The following is a 20,783-nucleotide window of genomic DNA, read 5'->3' on the forward strand; positions in this document are numbered from 1 at the left end:
ATAAACACCTGAAGGATATACTTTGGGGCACCCGGGTGGCTCAGTCAGTTGAGCGTCCGACTTTTGATTTCGGCTCAGGTTGTGATCTCAGCGTAATGAGATCGAGCCCCACATTGGGGTCCATATTCAGCGGGGAGTCTGAGGGTTCTCTCCCTCTGCCCCTTTCCCCCCCCTCTCTCACTGTCTCTCTAAAATAAATAAATCTTTTTAAAAAAAACGTATACTTTGGGACAAAGGAAAAATTATCAGAGAGAGTCTGAGATGCAGGAAAGAATAACAAGCACAGCAAATGCCGAGTGTGGCAAAGAGAAACACTGAGTGTAATCAATAGTGTTAATGCCCCATTTGTGCTATAAAATTAAGAAGAAATAAAGTATTAGAAGCGAGTAGTTAAGTCAATAAGGAATGAGGAAAACCAGTCTAAGGTCCCAGTCATGGTCTGGAAAAGATTTAAGCCATTTGCTTTAGACCGGTATCGTCCAGTGTATTCTCTGTTAGCCACTTGTGGTCATTTAAATTTTAGCTCACATCAAATTTTAAAAACTTCCAACTCGATTCCTCAGTTGCACTGGCCGTGTTTGAGGTGCTCAATAGCTGTGTGTGACTAGTGGCTCCCTGTTGGTCGCTCTGATCATCTCAGAAGTTCTGTTGGACAGTGCTGCTTGAGACAGGAAGTAGAGTATCCATGTTAAAAGTTCTCGTGTAACCACTGAAACAGAGGCACTGAACAGGGATTATACTGTATACCTAGAGGGGCATCAGGAAGTATTTGAGATTATTTTGGTTTGTCACAGCCACTGGGATGGGCAGGTGACAATGAATCTAACCATCCTGCAATATAGGATTCAGTCCCACACCAGAGGAATGCTCCTGTCCAGATCTAGTGATACAACAGAAGAGGCATCACTGGAAATAAAACAGATCATTGAATGATCCAATTTACCAGAAATATGTAATTTCAAACAGGTATGCATCTAATCCTATGGGTCCATGTGTATTAGAATAAGTGGATACAATTACAAAGAGAAATTGACAAGTTCACTATTATGGTAGAAATCTTTGAAAATGACTACCAGTAATTGGTGAAGTAAATTTAAGTAAAGTAATGATAGAGAATATTGGATGACGTAAACAAATGGAAAGCTATCCCATGCTCATAGATTAGTAGAACCAACATTGTTAAAATGTCCATACTACCCAAAGCAATTTACAGATTTAATGCAATTCCCACAAAAATTCCAACGACATTTTTCACAGAACTAGAACAAATAATCCTAAAATTTGCATGGAACCACAAAACACCCCAGATAGCCAAAACAGTCATCAGAAAGAAGAACAAAGCTGGAGGTATTACAATCTCAGATTTCAAGATATACTAAAAATCTATAGAGATCAAAACAGTATGGTACTGGCACAAAAATAGATGCACAGATCAATGGAACAGGATAGAGAGTCCAGAACTAAACCCACACTTTTATGGTCAATTAATCTATGACAAAGGAGGCAAGAATATACAATAGGGAAAAGATAGCCTCTTTAATAAATAGTGCTGAGAAAACTGGACAAACTGCAAAAGAATGAGACTGAACCATTTTCTTACAACACACACAAAAATCAACTCAAAATGGCTTAAAGACCTACATGTCAAGACCTGAAACCATAAAACTCCTACAAGAAAGCATACGTAGCAATTTCTTTGACCAGCCATAGAGACATTTTTCTAGATATGTCTCCTCAGGCAAAAGAAACAAAAGCAAAATTAAACTTTTGGGATTATACCAGAATAAAAAGCTTTTGTACTGCAAAGGAAATGACCAACAAAACAAAAAGGCAATGTACTGAATAGGAAAAGATATTTGCCAACGATGTTTCTGCTAAGGTGTTAATATCCAAAATATGTAAAGAACATTTACAAGTCAAGGCCAAAAAACAAATAATCTGATTAAAATGGACAGGGCACCTAAATAGATATTTTTTCCAAGAAGACAGACAGATGGCCAGTAGATGCATGAAAAGATGCTGGAAAATGCAAATCAAACCTACAATGCAAATCAAATCTTACACCTGACACAAGGCTAAAATAAAAAGACAGGAAGTAAGTATGAGTGAGGATGTGGAGAAAAAGGAACCCTCGTGCACTGTTGATGGGAATATAAACTGTGCAGCCACTATGGAAAACAGTATGGGATTCCTCAAAAGTTAAAAATAGAATTACCATATCATCCAGTAATTCCACTACTGGGTATTTACCCAAAGAAAACAAAAACACTAATTCAAAAAGATACATCCACCCCTATGCTTATTGCAGCATTATATACAATGGGCAATATGTGGAAGCAGCCCAAGTGTCCATCAGGAGATGAATGGATAAAGAAGACGTGATATATGTATATAATGGAATATTACTCAGCCTCAGAAAAGAATAAGATCTTGCCATTTGCAACAATAGGGATGGAGCTAGAGGGTATAATGCTGAGTGAAATAAGTCAATCATAAAAATACAAATACCATATGATTTCACTCATATTTAGAATTTAAGAAACAAATTGACAGAAATACAAAATAAACAGAAAAACAAAACCTTAAATACAGAGAACAAACTGGTGGTCACGGGGGGGGGAGGGGGGTGAAACAGGTGAAGGAAATTAAGAGTACACTTATTGAGCACTGAGAAATGTATAGAATTGCTGAATCATCATATTGTACACCTGAAACTAATATACTGTTAATTATACTTCAATAGAAAAGATAAAGAGAATAATAATGCATTAAGGAAGTGAACATTTCAGTTTACTAAAAAAAGAAGAATTTTGGAACAACAGAATTCTCAGTTCTTTTTTTTTTTTTTAAGATTTTATTTATTTATTTGACAGACACCACAAGTAGGCAGAGAGGCAGGCAGAGAGAGGAAGGGAAACAGGCTTCCTGCCGAGCAGAGAACCCGATGTGGGGCTTGGTCCCAGGACCCTGGGATCATGACCTGAGCCGAAGGCAGACACTTTAACCCACTGAGCCACCCAGGTGCCCCACAATTCTCAGTTCTGATCAAGTGGACCAGAATAATATTAGTTCTTTTAAGGATACCTGGACTATCTATGAAAAATACTAAGGAGGTCATAATGAACATCACAACAATTTTTTAAAAATCATATTCTCTGGTCCCATTTCAAACAAATTAAAACTTAGTAGACAAAGAAAATTTGGGCAAAAATCCAATTGTTTACTGATTTTAAAACTACTTTTATTTATTTATTTATTTATTTGAGAGAGAGTGCATGCATGCATACAAGCAGGGGAGGCGCAGAGGGAGAGAGAACCCTAAACAGGCTCCACACTCAGTGTAGAGCCTGACATGGGGCTCTATCCCACCACCCTGAGATCATGACCTGAGCAGAAATCAAGAGTAGGACAGCCACCAACTGAGCCACCTGGGGTCCCCTAAGAATTACTTATAACCCAAAGGTCAAAGGCAAAAATATGATTTAAATAAGAAAATATTCAGAATTAAATGATAAGTTTAATAGTAATATAAAAACCTCTGAACTTCAGCTAAACTAGTACTGGGAGTGAAATACATGGTCTGTAAATGTCAATATCAGAGGTGAGGAAAGGCTGGAAACTAATGAGCTAAAGCTAATAATTAAAAATTAGGAAGGAAGCATCTTGATGCCTATAACTTGCTTTCAAATGATCCAGTGAAAGAGAAAAGCATATGTTGCTAATTATTAGCAATTGCTAAGTTTTAGGAAAAGGATATGAATATTATCTCACTCTTTCAACTTTTCTGTAGTTCTGGATTTTTTTTTTAAATAAATTGAGGGGAAAGATACAAATATTTGCTTTAAAATCAGGAAGAAAGCAAAGATGTCTTTTATCATCATTTCTATTCATTATATTAAAGATTATAGCCAATGCAATATGACAAGCAAAAAAATGAAAATTATAAGGATTAAGAAGGAAGGAAAATTATTCTGATTTGTACATTTTAGGATTTTATGATGGTCTACTTAGAAACCCCAAAAGAATCTGCAGGTACATTGTTAGGATTAGTACTATAAAGTTGCTGGAGCTACACCAATATGTAAAAATTGATTGCATTTCTATATGTCAACAAAAACTAGTTCAAAAATATCATTAGAAATAATTAACCTTTTAAATAGCAACAGAAAAATCTAAGGTACCTAAGAATAAATTTTAAAAAAAGATGTTTAACACCTGAGTGATGAAAAATTATAAAACTTGACTGAAGGTCTCTCACGAAAGTCTAAAACAAAGTAAAATATGGGTCAGGTTTATGGATAGAAGAGACATCACAGGATGTCAGTTTTTCCCAAACTCATCTATTATTGGATACAATTCAGTAAAATTTCCAGCGGGTTTTTAACAGAACTTGACAAAGCTGATTCTGAATATATGGGAAAGCAGTGCTCAAAAAGAGCTCAGACACTTACGAAAAAAAACAAGATGGTTGACAGTCTTACCCTAGCATATATAAGACGTATCATAATTAGGACAGTAATCAAAAGTAGACAAACCAACACAACAGAAAGATTAGTAGAGAAAAGATGGACTGTTTAGTACCCACATTTAGTGAGTCCCTGGGCTTGTAAAATTTTTTGTTTTTTAGAGACTGTTCAAGAAGTGTGCTAAGGGAGCACCTGGGTGGCTCAGTGGGTTAAAGCCTCTGCCTTCGGCTCAGGTCATGATCTCAGTATCCTGGGATTGAGCCCCACATCAGGCTCTCTGCTCTGTGGGGAGCCTGCTTCCTCCTCTCTCTGCCTGCCTCTCTGCCTACTTGTGATCTCTGTCTGCAAATAAATAAATAAATAAATCTTTAAAAAAAAAAAAAAAAAGTGTGCTAGGTCCTGGCAATATAGGGTAGGATTTCACAATGGCCATCAGATATAAGTTGTATACCTGCAATCTGGAGTCTTTAGCTCTTGATGAACTTCTAAAATTACATGCTAAGTTTTATACTAATTTTTCTGGATGAGTGTTCATCAGATTCTCAGAGGGGTTCTTTCACACCCCCAAGTGGTTACAAGGTGCTACATTCTTGACCGTTTTATGACACATTTAATTTCTGAAGTCTCCACTAGATGCTATATGGTTACCAAGGAGTGTCATCAAAGCTTGGGGTGTAGAGGGCTTAAGGGGAGAAGAGCAAGAAAGTCTGTTCAACAGGTAATGCTTGAGCTGAGCTGAGTGTGGAGGAGGACAGACCATTTATTCTGGCTACAGAGGGGGAAAGAAGGATCCTAGGCCAGGTGCAAAGCCTGGGGATGGAGCCTGGGCCATCATGTGGGAAACTTCAACTGTAATGAATGGGAATAGCTAGAAGGGGAATACAGAAATAGGACAAGAAATGAAACTAGCAAGTTGAGCAGTTACCGGATATTTCGAGATTTCTATTCTGTGCTAATGAATAATCTTCTGACCTACTTCTGCTTTTGAGGGAGCATGTAGGAGTAAATTTAACATGTTTTTGAGGTAGATATGGTGGACAGGGTTGAAGACTCTAAAATTTCTGATCTCATCTGGTACCATCACAATAAAAACTTTGTGAACGTGGTGGATTTTGCTGTTGTAGTTACTGTTTAGTGGAGGGTAAGGGGAGGATGAAGTGTGTTGCAACTGACCTATTCATGGTAGAAAATGCAGCTGAAACGCTTAGACTGCATTGTATGTATGTATATGTATGTTCTGGATTATGTAGGTGGTTGTACATAAACATTTGATTGAGAATCATTGGAATGTAGGTAGTTATTTGAAACCATGGGAAGGATGGGTGTTGGAGAACATGGTTTGGTGTGCGGAAGCCATGATACTTGGAAGGAGCTTCTGTTCTAGAGTCTGAGCTGGGTGCTGGACACCAAGAAATGGTCAGAGGCTCCACTGTAATTTTTTCTCCCCTTTCTACCAACCCCATGACCAGAATGTCTACTATGGAAGCCTTGGGTACCATTGACCCAAGGGAACAGGGATGAAAATTGTAAGTTATAAATAGAGAGGAAAGGGAGGCTCCTTGGAACAATGGGCAGGGGCACTAGAAGAGGGTCCCTGGAGTAGCCAACAGAAGATCCAAGACCCCATCTCACCTGTTTCGTTAACCAGCTAAGTGAGCTCAAGAAGTCGCTACTCTTCTCCAAGACCCGATTTCCTTAGCTATAAAATGGGTTTATGAAAACCAGCCTTCACTTAGAAGGTTATTATATGGGTCAAAGGCTACCATGGATGGTATTCTTCGGTGGGATAATATAGTATTCTCGTGTTGGTCAGTGGTGGGCTACAGGGGGTGGTAGGGACTCAGTCCAAAGCCTCTGTTGAATTGAGTGCCAAGGGCAGGATGAAATTCCTTTGTATAGTGTTGAAGTCATGCAGTTATCAATTTGTAGAGCAGAAAGAGGCCTGAGAAATGAATTTGTAGCGAGAATGCAGAGATCTGCAAAGTTATTCTGAGATAACATTCCACAGAAATTTCATGTCAGGGTCTACACTGGAAGCCAGGCCTCCCTTCTAGGTGTGAGATTCATTCTAGCTGAATTTGCTGTCATGCAGAAGGAGCCCGAAAGTCACAAACATATGGATGAACTTAACAGAATCCCAATAGCATGCTGGTTCCCGAGGTTTTTCTGATCAGAGTACTGGATGCCACACAGTCTTGACCAGAGTCTATTTATTCGCATGCCAAAGAGTAAAATAATTTGTTTTAAACCGACTTATTTGCATGGCGTGCAGCTTTCTTGAAATGATTGTGAGATCAGTAATTAGTGTTATAATAGGGCCAGAGCCACTGTAAAAAGATTAATTGCTTTTGGAAACTTCTCAGGTAGCTGCCTCCTCCCCCTCCTCCCCGGTTTTCCAGAAGATCTTTATACACATCCTGCTGCTTTACTGCTCATCCCACAGCAGAATGAGGGGTGTTACTAGTGGGTGGGGGCCTGTATGTGAATACGTGAGCTGACGGAGCACAGGACCAGTCTGCCCGTAACAGGCTTCATTTGTCCTTGTTCTCCTGGACTAGCGATGGGATCAAGCTGGCTTCCCTACACTGAGATCTTACTGTTGAAAGTAGCATCCTTGGAAACATTCCTAATATGACCTGTGACGGGCTGAATTTTTATCACGTGCTGGGCACCACGCTGAACACTTCAAGTGTGTAATGTCATTTTATAGTCAGTAATCTCAGGAGGCAAGAACTATTTTATTTGCCATTTTATACAGGAGGAAATTAAAATGGGGAACTCAGCAACAGCCCAGTGGCCCTCCGTGAGGACTCAGATCTCGGTCTCACGCTGGTGCGTTTAGTGCCCTTTTCCACGCTCCCAGCCATGTCCTCCAACTCCCGCAAATGGTTTGACTTCCCCCGCTCACATTCTTCAGCTTCAAAATGGTGATCATGTGAAAAGCACCCCCCCATCTTTGCAGGTGTCAGAAGGATAAAAGGTGCAGAAACATTTTGCAAACTTCAGAGTTTTGATTGTTCTCCGTCAAGTGCCCGCTAAATGTTTTTGTCTTGTCATTCATGCTGTGTCTTGTAACAATTTTAACTTTACTGAACATTAAAGCTTTTCTTTTAAAAGCATACATCCGTGGGTTTTTCACCACCTATGTTTTGACAGAGCTGTTGAAGGCTTCGATTTGGGGTTTCTGTGATTTGCAAAATCATGCAAGAGTTCAAGCTTGATATATGTTCCAGGGGTATCTGGCACTTCCTTTTCTAGCAGCAGAGAGAACAGTGCGGTGCTACCGGTAAGTTGGTGTATAAAGGCTTGATACAGGTCTTCTTTCGTCTTCTTCCGAGCACTTTGGTGTTACAAGCAGCCGTCACACGGTGACCCTTCAGATGCCATCCCAAAGCTAACCTGGGGCTTCCGGTGATTTGAAGTGATAAATCCAGCGATCAGCCAGCCAGCGCAGGTCCCCCAGGAGCAGCTCAGAATCCTTGGTCATGCTCCGAGACTCTGTGTCCCTGTTCTGGGAGGGCTCAGGGTCTGGTATAACCAGCGCTCAGCTTTCTGCCCTACTCCCATGCTCTGACGTCCCCTCTCCCCCAGCCCCGTGCTCTGACGCCACCTCCCCCCTCCACTGCATTGTGTTACAGGTGTTGCTGGAGTCCATGGTCGACGCTGCCGAGGACCTTTGTCCCAACGTGATGAAGAAAGCCCACATTCGACAAGACTTGATTCACGCCAGCACCGAAAAGATTTCCATTCCACGGACCTTTGTGAAAAATGTCCTGTTGGAGCAGTCTGGGATCGATATCCTCAACAAAATTAGGTAGGTTTATGACGATAAGAAACCGAGGCTCTGCGGCTGCTGGGAGCACGGTGGAGGCAGCCGGGGACACTGGTTACTGTCGGCTCTCACCAGGTACGGTGTGTCCGGCATGTCGCAGGGGCAGTAATTGTGTATAAATGGAGCTGTGCGTGAACGCCCAGGTTTATACGTTTCCAAAACAAGATGACCACAGATATGCCTGCCTTACTCAGGAGCCTACGGCTCTCTGCTCTTTTTAAGTGTTTGATTTTTAATGGTGGGGGAGGGGTGTACCTGTTTGTAATCCCTTTCTTCTCCTCCTGAAGCTTATCTTCCACCTTTAAAAATTACTAACTTGAAGTTTGCTTTCTGCTACTGTGCTGTTCGGAGAAAATGCACAGTCTGGAGATAGGCGAGGAGGCCCACTTGGACCTGGCCGAACGTGCCCACTGTGTTCTTTGGTGGGTTTGGATACTGGGTACGTGCTGATGCTGCTCTGGTGTGTTGACCTAGATTTGTGCCTGGTAAAGTTTGGAATATACACCAAGACACGAATATTGAGAAGCTGTGATCACCAAACAAACTGTCCTCGATTTCCACCTAGAAACTCTGTGGGGCGGGGCAGGGGGTTCGTGGTCTGAATGATGCTCCACGAATTCTCAGTGTTTCTCCACTGGGGAGTCAGAGGGCTAGAAACTAAATTTAGAAATATTTTTAAGTGTCCTCTCTTAACCGTTTCTGAATCTCCGTAGGAATACTTTAGTGTAGCAAAAAATAACAACAAAACAAAACAAATCCCAGCTCTTCTCTGAAGAATTGGGAGTTGCGTTAACACAGAATGAATAATGTGTAGCCGAATGAGAACCTGTGAGGAAAATGAGATTTAAAATAAGCCAACAATGACTACAACCTAGCTATGGAAAGTAGATTGTGGAACTGCGAGGACTGAGGAATTCTGCAGCGACGGGACAGTCTTGGGTCTAGGGTGCAGCTGTCCCGTGTGTGTGTTGGGGTTTCTAAAATTAAAAAACTCTAGGGTCAACTCAACTGAACAGTAAGACTTGAGCAATGAAAGGCCTTTTCGAAGATTTACAGGACCCCATAGACCAATGATTTTATTGACTCGAGCCCAGACTAGGTATGCTTAGTATTTCTGCAACCCGTAGTTAGGATTTTTATTGAAGCCCCTGAAGTATTAAGGAAGGAAAAAAATTCATTGGCCACCATCCTTCTGTCCTACTGGATTGAATTACCAATAGATGACACTCTGACGCCTTTACTGGAGTCCCAAATTCTGTCAGATACGGTCCCTTCTTTTGAAGATGGGCTCATTCTGGAAAGTGACCAGCAGGTTAGAACTCCTTGTGTCAGTGAATCACTTCTATGTTCATGGACTCCTTGCTCAGCTTTTTATAATGCGGTACTCATGTGGAATGAAAATACAAATGCCCTCACCTGTGTATACGTCCAGACACAGCTGTGCCCACGCAGGTTCAGTGGAATCATTTCCTCTCAGAGTCTGCAGTTTGGGAGTTCAATAAGGAAGCACATTATCCAGTAACAAAATGATAGAACAATCCTGAAACTTTTTTTTTTTTTTTTAGTGCATTTTAAAGGATCTTTCTTCGTGCTACAGTTTGAAACAGATAAGCCACCCCTCCCCAACTCAGATGGAAGGGGGGAGAGAAAGAGAAATAAATGACTGGTTCTATAGTTTTATGGGGAAGAAAATTCCCAAACATGCCTAAAAAAATGAGAGGAAGTACCAGTCAAAATTAGATTCCCAGTCCCCCTCCTCTCCTAAACCACCCCTCCTGCCCTAGGTTTTCGGTGGGACCCAGTAATCTGTATTTTTAATAAGACCCAGGTGAGGGGCCTGGGTGGCTCCATTGGTTGGGTCACTGCCTTTGGCTTGGGTCATGATCCTGGAGATGTGGGAATGAGTCCCGCATTGGCCTCCCTGCTCAGCGGGGATGCGGCTTCTCCCTCTGATGCTTCTTGTTCTCATGCTCGCTTGCTCTCTCTCACATTCTTTCTCTCTCTCTCAAATAAGTTAATAAAATTAAAAAAAAAAAAATAAGACCCAGGTGACTCTTACCAGCAGACACCTCTGGGAAATAATAAAGTAAAGTATTAGATAAGCCCAATAGCTCCCAAGACCTTGTTTCAGAGACAGGAATGAAAGAAATGTTGTTTTTTCTTTAGCCTAGGAAAATTTCTAATGTAGACATCAAAGACTTAGTGCCTCCGTTTTTCCCCCACCGTCCGAAATCTGCCTTGGCAGAAAAAATTCTCAATGCAAATTACTGCCTTCAGGTTAGAAAGGTTTTTCCCTGTTCCACAAACAGACTTTCAACCTTAGCTTTAGGGCTAAATAATTTTATTTTGATTACTCTTTTCCCTGCTCTAAAAACTTGAATAATTCTTGACTTCAAAAGCAGACTGAACTCACGAGGCGATGTGGGAGCATGGGTCTGTCTCTCTCCAGAACACTCACCTTCAGCTGTGTCATGTGTTCGTGTCCGTTTATGCGTACGTGCGTTTCGGTAGCATTATTCAGACTAAAGACAACAGGTGGAATTTGAATTCTTGGGAATACCAGATCTCTAAAATGCAGACTGAAGTACCAGCTTTCTGACGGAGACCCTCGTGGCTTGTTTATTAGTGAAAACCCCAAAACTAACTAGTGGGTTACTTTGTGTTGAGTGCATGCCTTCTTAAGGTCAGACGGGGGACACTGAAGGTGCACGTTTGGTAACCTGTTCATAAAAGGCAAGAGAGCGGTGAATTTGTTAACAGTTGAAGTAAGACGGGGAGTATGGCAGAAGCAGCTCAGTGTGGTACCACCGGATTGGTAAAAAGCTTTGTATTTTTTTTTAAGGTAGGGGACATACGTATTAAAGTAATAACCCAAGTTTAACAATCAGACTAGACTTTCTTATTTTCTCCAGCCCAGGTTTGTTTTCCTTTATGTCAATGGAGGAATCGTTCCTCCCCACGCGGTACATCTGGTTCCCATTCAGTTTTTCTTTATCCAGATGGTTCTCATTTATGCCCCTACATCTTGAGTTCTGAGATGGCAGAGACAGGTTGACATTGGCCAAGCAGGTCTATTACGTGTGTTTATGGTGGCGTTTAAGGCTCATCTTTGGAAATCCTTAGCCCTGTGCAAATGTTTGATATTCCGTTTTCAAAGACAGAAGCGCAATCACAGTTGACCTTCTCGACATAGCATCAGGGGTGGGTGATGTTTTTCCTTTGCACAAATTAAAATGCTACTGCGTCCTTTTGCCTTTCACATAGTGAGGTGAAGCTGACAGTGGCCTCCTTCCTGTCCGATCGGATTGTGGACGAGATCCTGGATGCGCTGTCACGCTGCCATCACAAACTGGTGAGTGCTGTGCCCATGCGGAGTGGGACTTCCGGCTGGGGTCCGCTGTGACGCCGGACAGCCTCCGGGTTGGGGAGGCAGCTTCTTTCCCACATCTTACTCCTCTGCAGCTTTCTGGGCCATGATCCTACTTTTCCTCTCTGACATTGCTTCCAGACGATTCTAGAACATGTTAGAATCTCTCCAGAGGGAATGGAAGGGCAAGGAAAAGTGATGGTATTGAGAAATTTTGTCGTGCGTTTATAACGCAGATCAAAGTTTTGCTAAGAAATATTACTGAGGCTGAGATCTAAAATTAAGATATTTTAGGTCATTTAACTTTTGTATGCATATTTTGTTGCTCTCCGACTCACATCCGAGAATGGACTATTCCTGAAAACATGGGGTGAGGGGAAGGAGATATGTGGAGTCCAAAGAAAGGCCAGGGTCAAGTGGACACATTCTAGGGATGGGTGGCTGCATGCCCAGCCAGGCCTCTTGGATATAACTGAGGTAAAGAAAGAAATTTCTTTTGTCTAGAGACTGGTTTTATCAAGGTAGAAGACTTCCAGTATCACTGCATATATAAAATATATCAGAAATGTCATGTGTTTTCAACTTCAGGAAGTCCCCTGAGGCACCGATGGAGGTTTCATTACTCCTTCTGTCTTATGTCGCAAACATTTTAACAGTGCGATGTGGGTACGGATCTCTCAAGCAAGTCTTGACATTTTCCCCGGAGAAAGATTTCAAGTTAACTGTGCAGGCTGGAGATGGCCGGGGTTTATGGCATTGAGTTGTTGGTGACGCCAGCAAACCCCACAATGAGAAAAACGTAACCACTTCTCCGTGAGGCAGACAACATGACTATTTCAGAAAAATACGTAGGCCGTCCTCTAAAACCGAAAAGGTGTAGGACAGGCGTCTCCTGCCTGGGAGGAGTTAGAGCTGGCCGACTCACCACCGGGCACCTGTCCCCAATAAGGTCAGGTCAGCAACGAAGAGGAAACACGGAGAAGTTTCTAGAGCAGTCGGAGATGACCACAAACACAAACACATGTTATTTCTCCAAAGTTTCATGTTTATTGTATTTTACCAATATGTTGGTGTATGGCAAACCGGAGATATTAAAAACTGGTTCATCTTTTAAGAAGCACTAGTTTCTCATTTACGGCACAGGAAAGAGCTGTGTTAGCTCCCAAGTCAGACTTTTCCTTTTTTTAAATAAGCAGAAACAAAATCAATGGAGCATCCTTTATGGGAACTTGCTCAATAACCCACAGCTTCAGGGTTCCCTCAGATTCCCCCTTGATATTGAATCAGCATGTCTGCCCACGAGCGCCACATTGTTCACTTTTTTTTTGCATTTGTCTTTCTTTGAAGAATTTACTCAAAAAGTATACTTTTAAAAAAATTTTTTTGACAATTTAAAAAAGAATTGTGTGGGTGCACTTATGTATTGAACTTTAATATTCTGATTTGGATTGTAAGAAGAGAGGTTAACTGCTGTGTGAGAGGATAGGATCTAAAAAATGAAGTTTTGTTTTCAAAGACATTCCAATGACGTTAATATATTCCCCAGTTTAAGTGTAGAAGCGTAGCCAGAGGTTCACAGTATTGTGAGCTGGTTCTCGTCGTTTCCGAAGAATTAAATCAAAGTTCCTGGTGATGAATCAGCCCGCCACTCGAGTTTATTAATGTCAGCCCCGTTTATTCTACCTCTTACCGTTAATGTTTTTAGGTTTACCTAAAGCCTAACAGTGGGAATTAATAAATCCTATCACATACAATATTCACTACCTGAAAACAATGAAAGCTGGCCACAATTGCAATTTTGTTAGCGATTTCCTTCCTTTCAGCCCTTTAAAAATAGGAAAGGTTGGAATCATTTTACTTCCCCTAATTAGATACTTCTAATGCACTAGATGGAGAAAGAAGTTATTTCAGAGGAACTGTGAAATAAAATTGATAAAAAAGAACACTCCTTATTTTCTTCTAGACCAAGTGTTCTTGTCATTTACTAAAGGAGGTTTTTTAATTTCTGGCCTAAGACAATCTACCCTCCAAAGGTGCGAAGAGGTAAGTCATTTTAGGGTGAATGCATTAAGCGTTGTCGTTGGCCGCAGGCAGGTAGAGTCCCTCGCTGCACCGCCTTGTGGAAGGGTCTCCCAGAGCTCGGCTAACACGCTCTTCCCTTGCCTCTGGTGCTGGCTCTCCTCCACGCTCCCAGGCCGACCATTTCAGCAGACGCGGCAAGACCCTCGCTCAGCCAGAGACCTTAGAGCTCGAGCTGGCCGAGGAGAAGCCGGCAAAGCGCTCCGTGGTTACGGAGGAGGAGCTCACGGAGATGGAGCGTTTGGAAGATCTGGATACTTGTATGGTAAGATGCGTCCTCGGTGACGCCATCACTCCATCGCCACTGGGCTTTGCTACTGTTTTTTGTTGTTCTTTTTTAAAGCTCTCACTATTACAAACCAGACCCAAACAGAACTCTCCGCCAGAGAGCCTTCTTTCAGAAACATGTTGCTTACAGAGACAGTTAATGAAGCTGAAGCATCAGGTCCCCGCTAAAGGCTTGTACCTTATTTTGGATTTATAAGTTCGTAAAACTTCACTTTATTTTATTTCATCTTATTCTATTCTGTATTCCAGTGTAATTAACATACAGTGTAATATTAGTTTCGGGTGTACAATACAGTGATTCACCACTTCCCTCCATCACCCAGCACTCAGCACGACAGGCGTCTTCCTTCATCCCTGTCCATGTCCCCTGTCCCCCCCCCCCCCCACCCCCGGTGACCATCAGTGTGTTCTCTAGAGTGAAGAAAATCGGTTGGTCGGGCTTAGTTTGTCTTCCTTGGTTTGTCTCTCTCTCTTTTTCCTTTGCTCGTTTTTTTGGGGGATTTTTTTGTTGTTTCTTAAAAAGTGCCCCCATACCCCCTTCCCAACAAAAAGTTCTGGAAGTTTCAGTGAGCATAAAACCTGGATCTGTGCCTGTGGCTGCAGTGGGAAAAAATTCCTAAGTTCATTAGGAGAAATGGATTATTTAACTTCTGAAGGTCATTTGTGACAAAATATTTTCAATTAACCCATTAAAAAGGTGGGGAGGACTTTCCCCACACACACGAAATATGTAGGACGACAGTTTCTGTCTTGGTCCTATCATTTTTCTCCCCTCTGGTGCTTTTTTCTGTTTTTAATTTACCCAGTTTTGGGGTATTGCCTTAAATTTGCATTTCCGGTTAGTTCCCTTGGCTTCCTATGCTTTAGAGGATGGAATGTACATCAAGGGCTCACCCAGCAGTAGGCCTTGATTCCTAAGTCACTTTCTGGATTTCACGTCGCCTATCCATCTGGCCATGTACCTGGAGTGTTCAGCGTGTTGATATGTTTGTTTGTTTGTTTGTTTGTTTGTTTGTTTGTTTTCCCTCTGAGGATAATATTACTTAAGTTCCTATTTCATTATTTTAGAATTTATATTACTAGTATAGTTACTTCTTACTTTATCATAAGAACAGATGTATGTGCCTCTCAATATTTTTATGTTTCACTAAAATAATTCATGTTTTTAGGAATTCCTCATAACCTGAGAGAGTGCCACTGAGATGGTATCTCAGCTACTTTTTTGCCCAAATGTTTCTACATCAGCTAATAATTCTAGTAATTTTTAGATTCAGCCATTGTCAGGAATGATACTTATTTTCAACTTTCAAAACCAAGGACTTGATGTGCCTGCTATTATTTTTCTAGTCCAGAAGAAAAGATCATGCTTTGAGTAGTTCCGTATTTATAAGCCATTGTTATCTGTTAAAGTCTGTGAATAAAATAATTGAGAACCCTCCAGATGAAACCCTATCATATATATACAAGGAAGCTTACAAAAAAAGCCAAAAATACAGGGGCGCCTGGGTGGCTCAGTGGGTTAAAGCCTCTGCCTTCGGCTCAGGTCTTGATCCCGGGGTCCTGGGATCAAGCCCCGCATCGGGCTCTCTGCTCAGCAGGGAGCCTGCTTCCCTTCCTCTCTCTGCCTACCTGTGATCTCTGTCAAATAAATAAATAAAATCTTTTAAAAAAAAAAAAAAGAAAGAAAGAAAGCTAAAAATACATTCCTAGATTTCAAAGACCATTCTAGTATAGCAAAAGATGACAAATAATTTGCTATGTAACTCTGTAAACTTACAAGTGTATTTGGTCTATATCTGGGAATTCTCAAGTTTTTTACTAACTTGTCTAGTATATTATAAAATGTAGCTTTAGTATTTTTTTTTTTTTTTTTACCTTGTTTGCATCTTGAGGCAATGAAAGTTAACATAGGGTGACTAATTCCTGGAAGGTCTTAGGCTAACCCTAAAAGAAAATAAGTATGTTGTAGAAAATAAATATGAATTAAAAATTCAAAATTAACTCTGTATGTCACATTTCCTGCCAGAATTATTCAGAGCTGGGAAGGAATAAAGAAAACGTGAGCTAGTAGGATGTATTTTGTTGCATTTGTGTAAGTTGTGTGGTTTAGGATGAGAGTGTGTTGGCTAAGAAAGACTGACTTAGCTACTGTAAGGATGGTGTTTCATTGTGTCAACTTTGTTTTTGTTTGATTTTCTTTGGTTTTGTCATGTGAAAGAAAGAGGTGGTTGTTCTTAAAGTGGGTGGAGTGAGAGGAGTGGAATAATTTCTTTAAATTTATTTATTTTTATTTATTTATTTATTAAAGATTTTATTTATTGGACAGACAGAGATCACAAGTAGGGAGAGAGGCAGGCAGAGAGAGAGGAGGAAGCAGGCTCCCCGCTGAGCAGAGAGCCCAATGCGGGGCTCGATCCCAGGACCCTGAGATCATGACCTGAGCAGAAGGCACAGGCTCAACCCACTGAGCCACCCAGGCACCCCTAAATTTATTTTTTATTAAGATGCAATCAACATATAATACTCTTAAGTTCTATTTTTAATTTTTATTTTCTTAAAGATTCTTTATTAGGAAGAGAGTACACATGAGCGGGGGAAGGGGCAGAGAGAAAGAGAATCTTAAGCAGGCTCCCCGCCCAGTGCGGATCACAGGGTTCCATCCCAGGACCCTGAGACAAAATCAGGAGTCCGACGCTTAACCGACTGAGCCACCCAGGCTCCCCTTATTTGTTTTTAAAGTAAACTCTACACCCAATGTGGGTCTCAAACTCACAACCTCTGAGATCAGGAGTTTCAGGCTCTATTGATGGAGCCTGCCAGACATCCCAACATTGTTTTACTTTGAGGTGTATGACATAATGATTTGATATATGTATATATTGTAAAAGGATGACCACAGTAAGTTAACATCTGTACACATAGTTACAGATTTTTTTGTTCCTGGTGGTAACTTTTATGATCTCCTCTTGGCAACTCTCCAATAGGCAGTTGGGTACTAACTCTACCTACAGGGGCATACATTATATCCCTCGGACTTGTTTATCAGACAGCTAGAAGTCTGTGCCTTTTTTAAATGCAGATGCATTTGGCTTATATTTTAAAATGGAGGACCAGAGGGCAAAACCACGCTTCAGGAATGCCCAGCCCGGAGTGGCTTCCATTTTGTAAGAATGTCCCTGTCGCTGTGACACAGAGGAAGCAGGACTAGACCAAGGTCTCTCAGAGCCATGCTCTGACGGTGGCCCAAGTTAGAAGGGCGGTCCTTTCCTGGCCCCAACTGCCACTCCTGACATGAGCACCTTTTGCATCATAGGACGGAGCAGGGCGGAAGGCGTTGAGGGGGGTGACCTGAGAAACACAGGACAGAGCTCTCTACAGAAACCCAAATACATGGGCAGAATTTTTAAGTCATGAAAATTGCTTTGGTCTGTTCCAGTGAATGCTTTAATCATTGTTTGAATGAGGCTAATGACTTGTGAAGTAGTGGAAAGCCGAGCTGAGTTTGCTGTCAGTTTAATGAGCAGAAATATCCGTGCGTCCACAGTGTGTGTGTGAGTGCGTTTGGGCTGCAAGGATGTTCTCAATACCCTCCGCCCGCCGTCATCCTCAGCCACCCGCAGACAGCACATTACGCACCGCGACAGCTCCCCTGAAGGCAGGGCTCCGTCGCCTAAAGAAAATCAATTTTCTGGGCTCTGGGCTTCTTACCCTATGCCAATGGCACAAATTCAGAGCGAATTTGAAAGGGAGAGAGGATTCGTCTCACCTTTTAAAACTACCCGCCCTGCCGCCACCTTTCATGATCAGAGTGGCAAATCATTTGTGTTTCTCATTGATGTCTGTCACCAGATTCGTGCTGTGGTCCTCACGTGGGACCATTTTAAAAGGGTATGAAGAACAGCTTTCCAAGGAAGAGACATTGAATTTGTTTTGGTTTTCTAAATGAGCCTGTGCCTATTCCTTGGCAACATTTCTGGTTTAAGTGATCCAGGAAGATAGGACACAAGGTTAACTGCTGTGTGGAAGATTCCCAGAAGGCCAAGTGCATCCATGCCTGCAGACAAGCTTTCCCATGTGGAATCGTGAAGCCCCGCTGGGGAGGACTTGTGCCCCACACACAGCAGAGCCCTGGCAAGCGTGGGGATGTAACTTTGCTCTTCCCTGAAATGTTGGTTGATAGCCCAGAGCCTGTGACACTTTCCCTAGGGCATTCCAAAGTAACTTGGACTCCTCCAACCTTCTCCTTAGAGATTCTACTTATAGACTCAGGATCCTGGCATTTTTTTTGCCTGTGATGTTCATGACATCTGCTAAATCTATTTTTGAACATTTCTTTAACAAACTTAGTAGGCAATCTGGGTGGCTCTTTTTTTCCCTACCCCTAGATAATCTTATCATCATGTTTCTTCCATGTCTCCCTGGTCCAAAAGTCAATCCCATTTCAGTCCTTATGTCTCTGTAAGGAACCACACTATAATCACACTAAGGAAGGTTTAGCACCATAAATGAGGGGTAGAAATTTATATTGGTTGAGTTCAGTGGTTGCCTTTTTGGAAACGGAAACAACAACCTACATGACTTATTTCTTAAACTTACTGTCTAAGTGAGGGCTGAAGTTAGGGTGACTGATGAGTGGTTTGATGCCCGAGACCTTCTCATCAGCCTTAATTTCATAATTGTTGAAGGAAAAGGCAGTTTTCTTTAAATAAAAAGGCAGAGTTACAAAACTGTCTTCCGTCAAATAATTATCTCTTTTTCTTTTAGCTAGAAAGAAGCAAAGAAGTTATCTAGTTGAAGTGATGGCTGTCATGGGGGGGGGGCAGAAAGAACAAGAACTATTAGAATAAGCTGCAGACTTTTTCCAGCCTGTGTCCACTCTCCTAGCCCCAGAGATTGATGTCAGTTCACTCCAGACAGAAAATCAGATGACTTCAGAAGTCCTCTTGTTCGTTTATTTAACACTTGGGTGTAGTCCCCATAATGTGCTAGGCACTGTTCTTAGCTCTGTATAAAGAGGAACCAATTCAGTCCTTTCAACCACCTAGAATGATAGATCTCAATAATTTCTTGTGTCTAACAAATGGGGAAACTGAGGCATAGAAAAGCTAAGTAACTTGTTCAAGTGACCTTGAACAAAGGCAGGCAGTTCGGTACTGTAGTCTACGTGTTCAACAAGTATATGGCTGTCCTATATGGTGGATTTCTTACTTCCAGAATTAAAGCTTCAGTTAGATTTAATTAGTCTTGCATTGCTTTGTGTAACCTATCTGCTTACTAATTCCAGACTAAATTGCTATGTAACCAGGAACACAAGTGAAGGACGTGTGCCCAATAACCCTAATGTAAGCCTGCAGGTTTGACACATGACTGGAAACCGCTGTGTCAAAAATCTGACACACTCAGTTGTTCAAAATGAATCTACCCACTTCGGGTTTACCTGGACCATTCCTTGCCTTTCCATGTGTTATTCTGTTGCCGATAATGATTAATTAACTTGCTCAATGCTTATAATCTCAGGACCCATGCCTTCTGTGTCACGCTGAGACGCGTATTTCCTTTGCTGCTTGACTGTCCGCAGACCATCTGTTCTTTCCCTGCGAGCAGGTGCTCTTAGGAGATCAGTATTCCCAGCTGTCTCTTTCAACTTCACTTTGTCATTGGCCTTTGGAGTATCAGGGCATGCGGTTCACATTCTACTGATGAGTTACTTCTCAGTATTTAATTGATCGCTATATATAGTTTATCACCTTTAAAAAAAATCACAGAAGCTCAGGGTTTAGGATCATGTGCCAAGTGGGTGAAGAGCCAGGGTCTGCTTCGTAGCATAACTAGCTCACTAATTGTGTGTAATACTTTCAATTATTTTAATGAGTGTCATTCTCATTTGAAATCAAAAGATATTCATGCAGAGAAGCCGTTCATCTACTTACTGCTGTTGCCCAGGAAAAGAATTTTAAAAGGCTTGAATTATTATCAAGTACATCTTATGAATCCTTATTTCAATGACAAAATAACAATTATTTTCCCTTAACAAATTCAGCGTTGCATTTTAATATATAATTTTTAAGCTTTTTTTAAAGATTTTATTTATTTGAGAAAGAGAGCACAAGAAACATGGGGTTTCAAAGCAACCTATGAAAACCTCTTGATTTCCAAATATTAATTTTCACAACTATAGTACAGTCTGTATAGTGCAGCTAGAATGGGTGTTGTATGTTCCTTGAAGTTTCTAGTGATTTCTGTGGGAGTCCTTTGTGGAAATGCCAGTGGCACCCACAAGTCCCCAGAGAGGTCACCATTCCCTGACAACTGATAGTTACCTCAATCTTTTAATTTTTGACTGACACCAGTACTATTCGCAGAGGCCTTATTCCAGGGAGCTCCCTAGAGATCTGCCTCCAAAACCTTTTTTAGAAAGCCTAATACACAACAGTGACCACCCTCAGGAGCCCCCAAGGGACAAAGGAGACCCCATGGGAAATCCCTATGACATCCCATTTCTACAGTCATCCCTGTTCGTTTTCCTGGCCTGTGAGGGAACGGCTGCACTTCTCCCAGTATGAACCAAACTCCTGAGGAGGAACACAGGGAGGACTTACTAAATCCCTCCCCCCATAAAATGACTTAGAACATGCACTAGTTGTGGGGTCAGGGCATTCCAAAACCAGCATCCAAGTCTGTTATCTGACTTGCAGAGGATGTGATGATTCTTCTGAGCTCAATTCTGACGTGTAATGATAATTATAAAAGA

The 20,783-nt window shown here is 41.6% G+C and overlaps 1 protein-coding gene across 5 annotated transcripts in view; it reads left to right on the forward strand.

Moving 5' to 3' along the window:
- LOC111138620 (capping protein regulator and myosin 1 linker 1) overlaps positions 1 to 20,783 on the forward strand; it is a 300,609-nt gene that overhangs the window by 229,425 nt on the left and 50,401 nt on the right. For all 5 annotated transcript variants that reach the window (XM_022490645.1, XM_022490647.1, XM_022490648.1 and 2 more), the window contains exons 27-29: positions 8,105 to 8,280; positions 11,563 to 11,650; positions 13,860 to 14,009. In XM_022490645.1, the coding sequence (XP_022346353.1) occupies positions 8,105 to 8,280; positions 11,563 to 11,650; positions 13,860 to 14,009 (414 nt within the window). The remainder of the gene's footprint in view (positions 1 to 8,104; positions 8,281 to 11,562; positions 11,651 to 13,859; positions 14,010 to 20,783) is intronic.

The sequence above is a fragment of the Enhydra lutris genome, unplaced genomic scaffold (assembly GCF_002288905.1).
Source record: "Enhydra lutris kenyoni isolate GAN:26980312 unplaced genomic scaffold, ASM228890v2 scaffoldscaffold93, whole genome shotgun sequence".
Classification (NCBI taxonomy): Eukaryota; Metazoa; Chordata; class Mammalia; order Carnivora; family Mustelidae; genus Enhydra; species Enhydra lutris.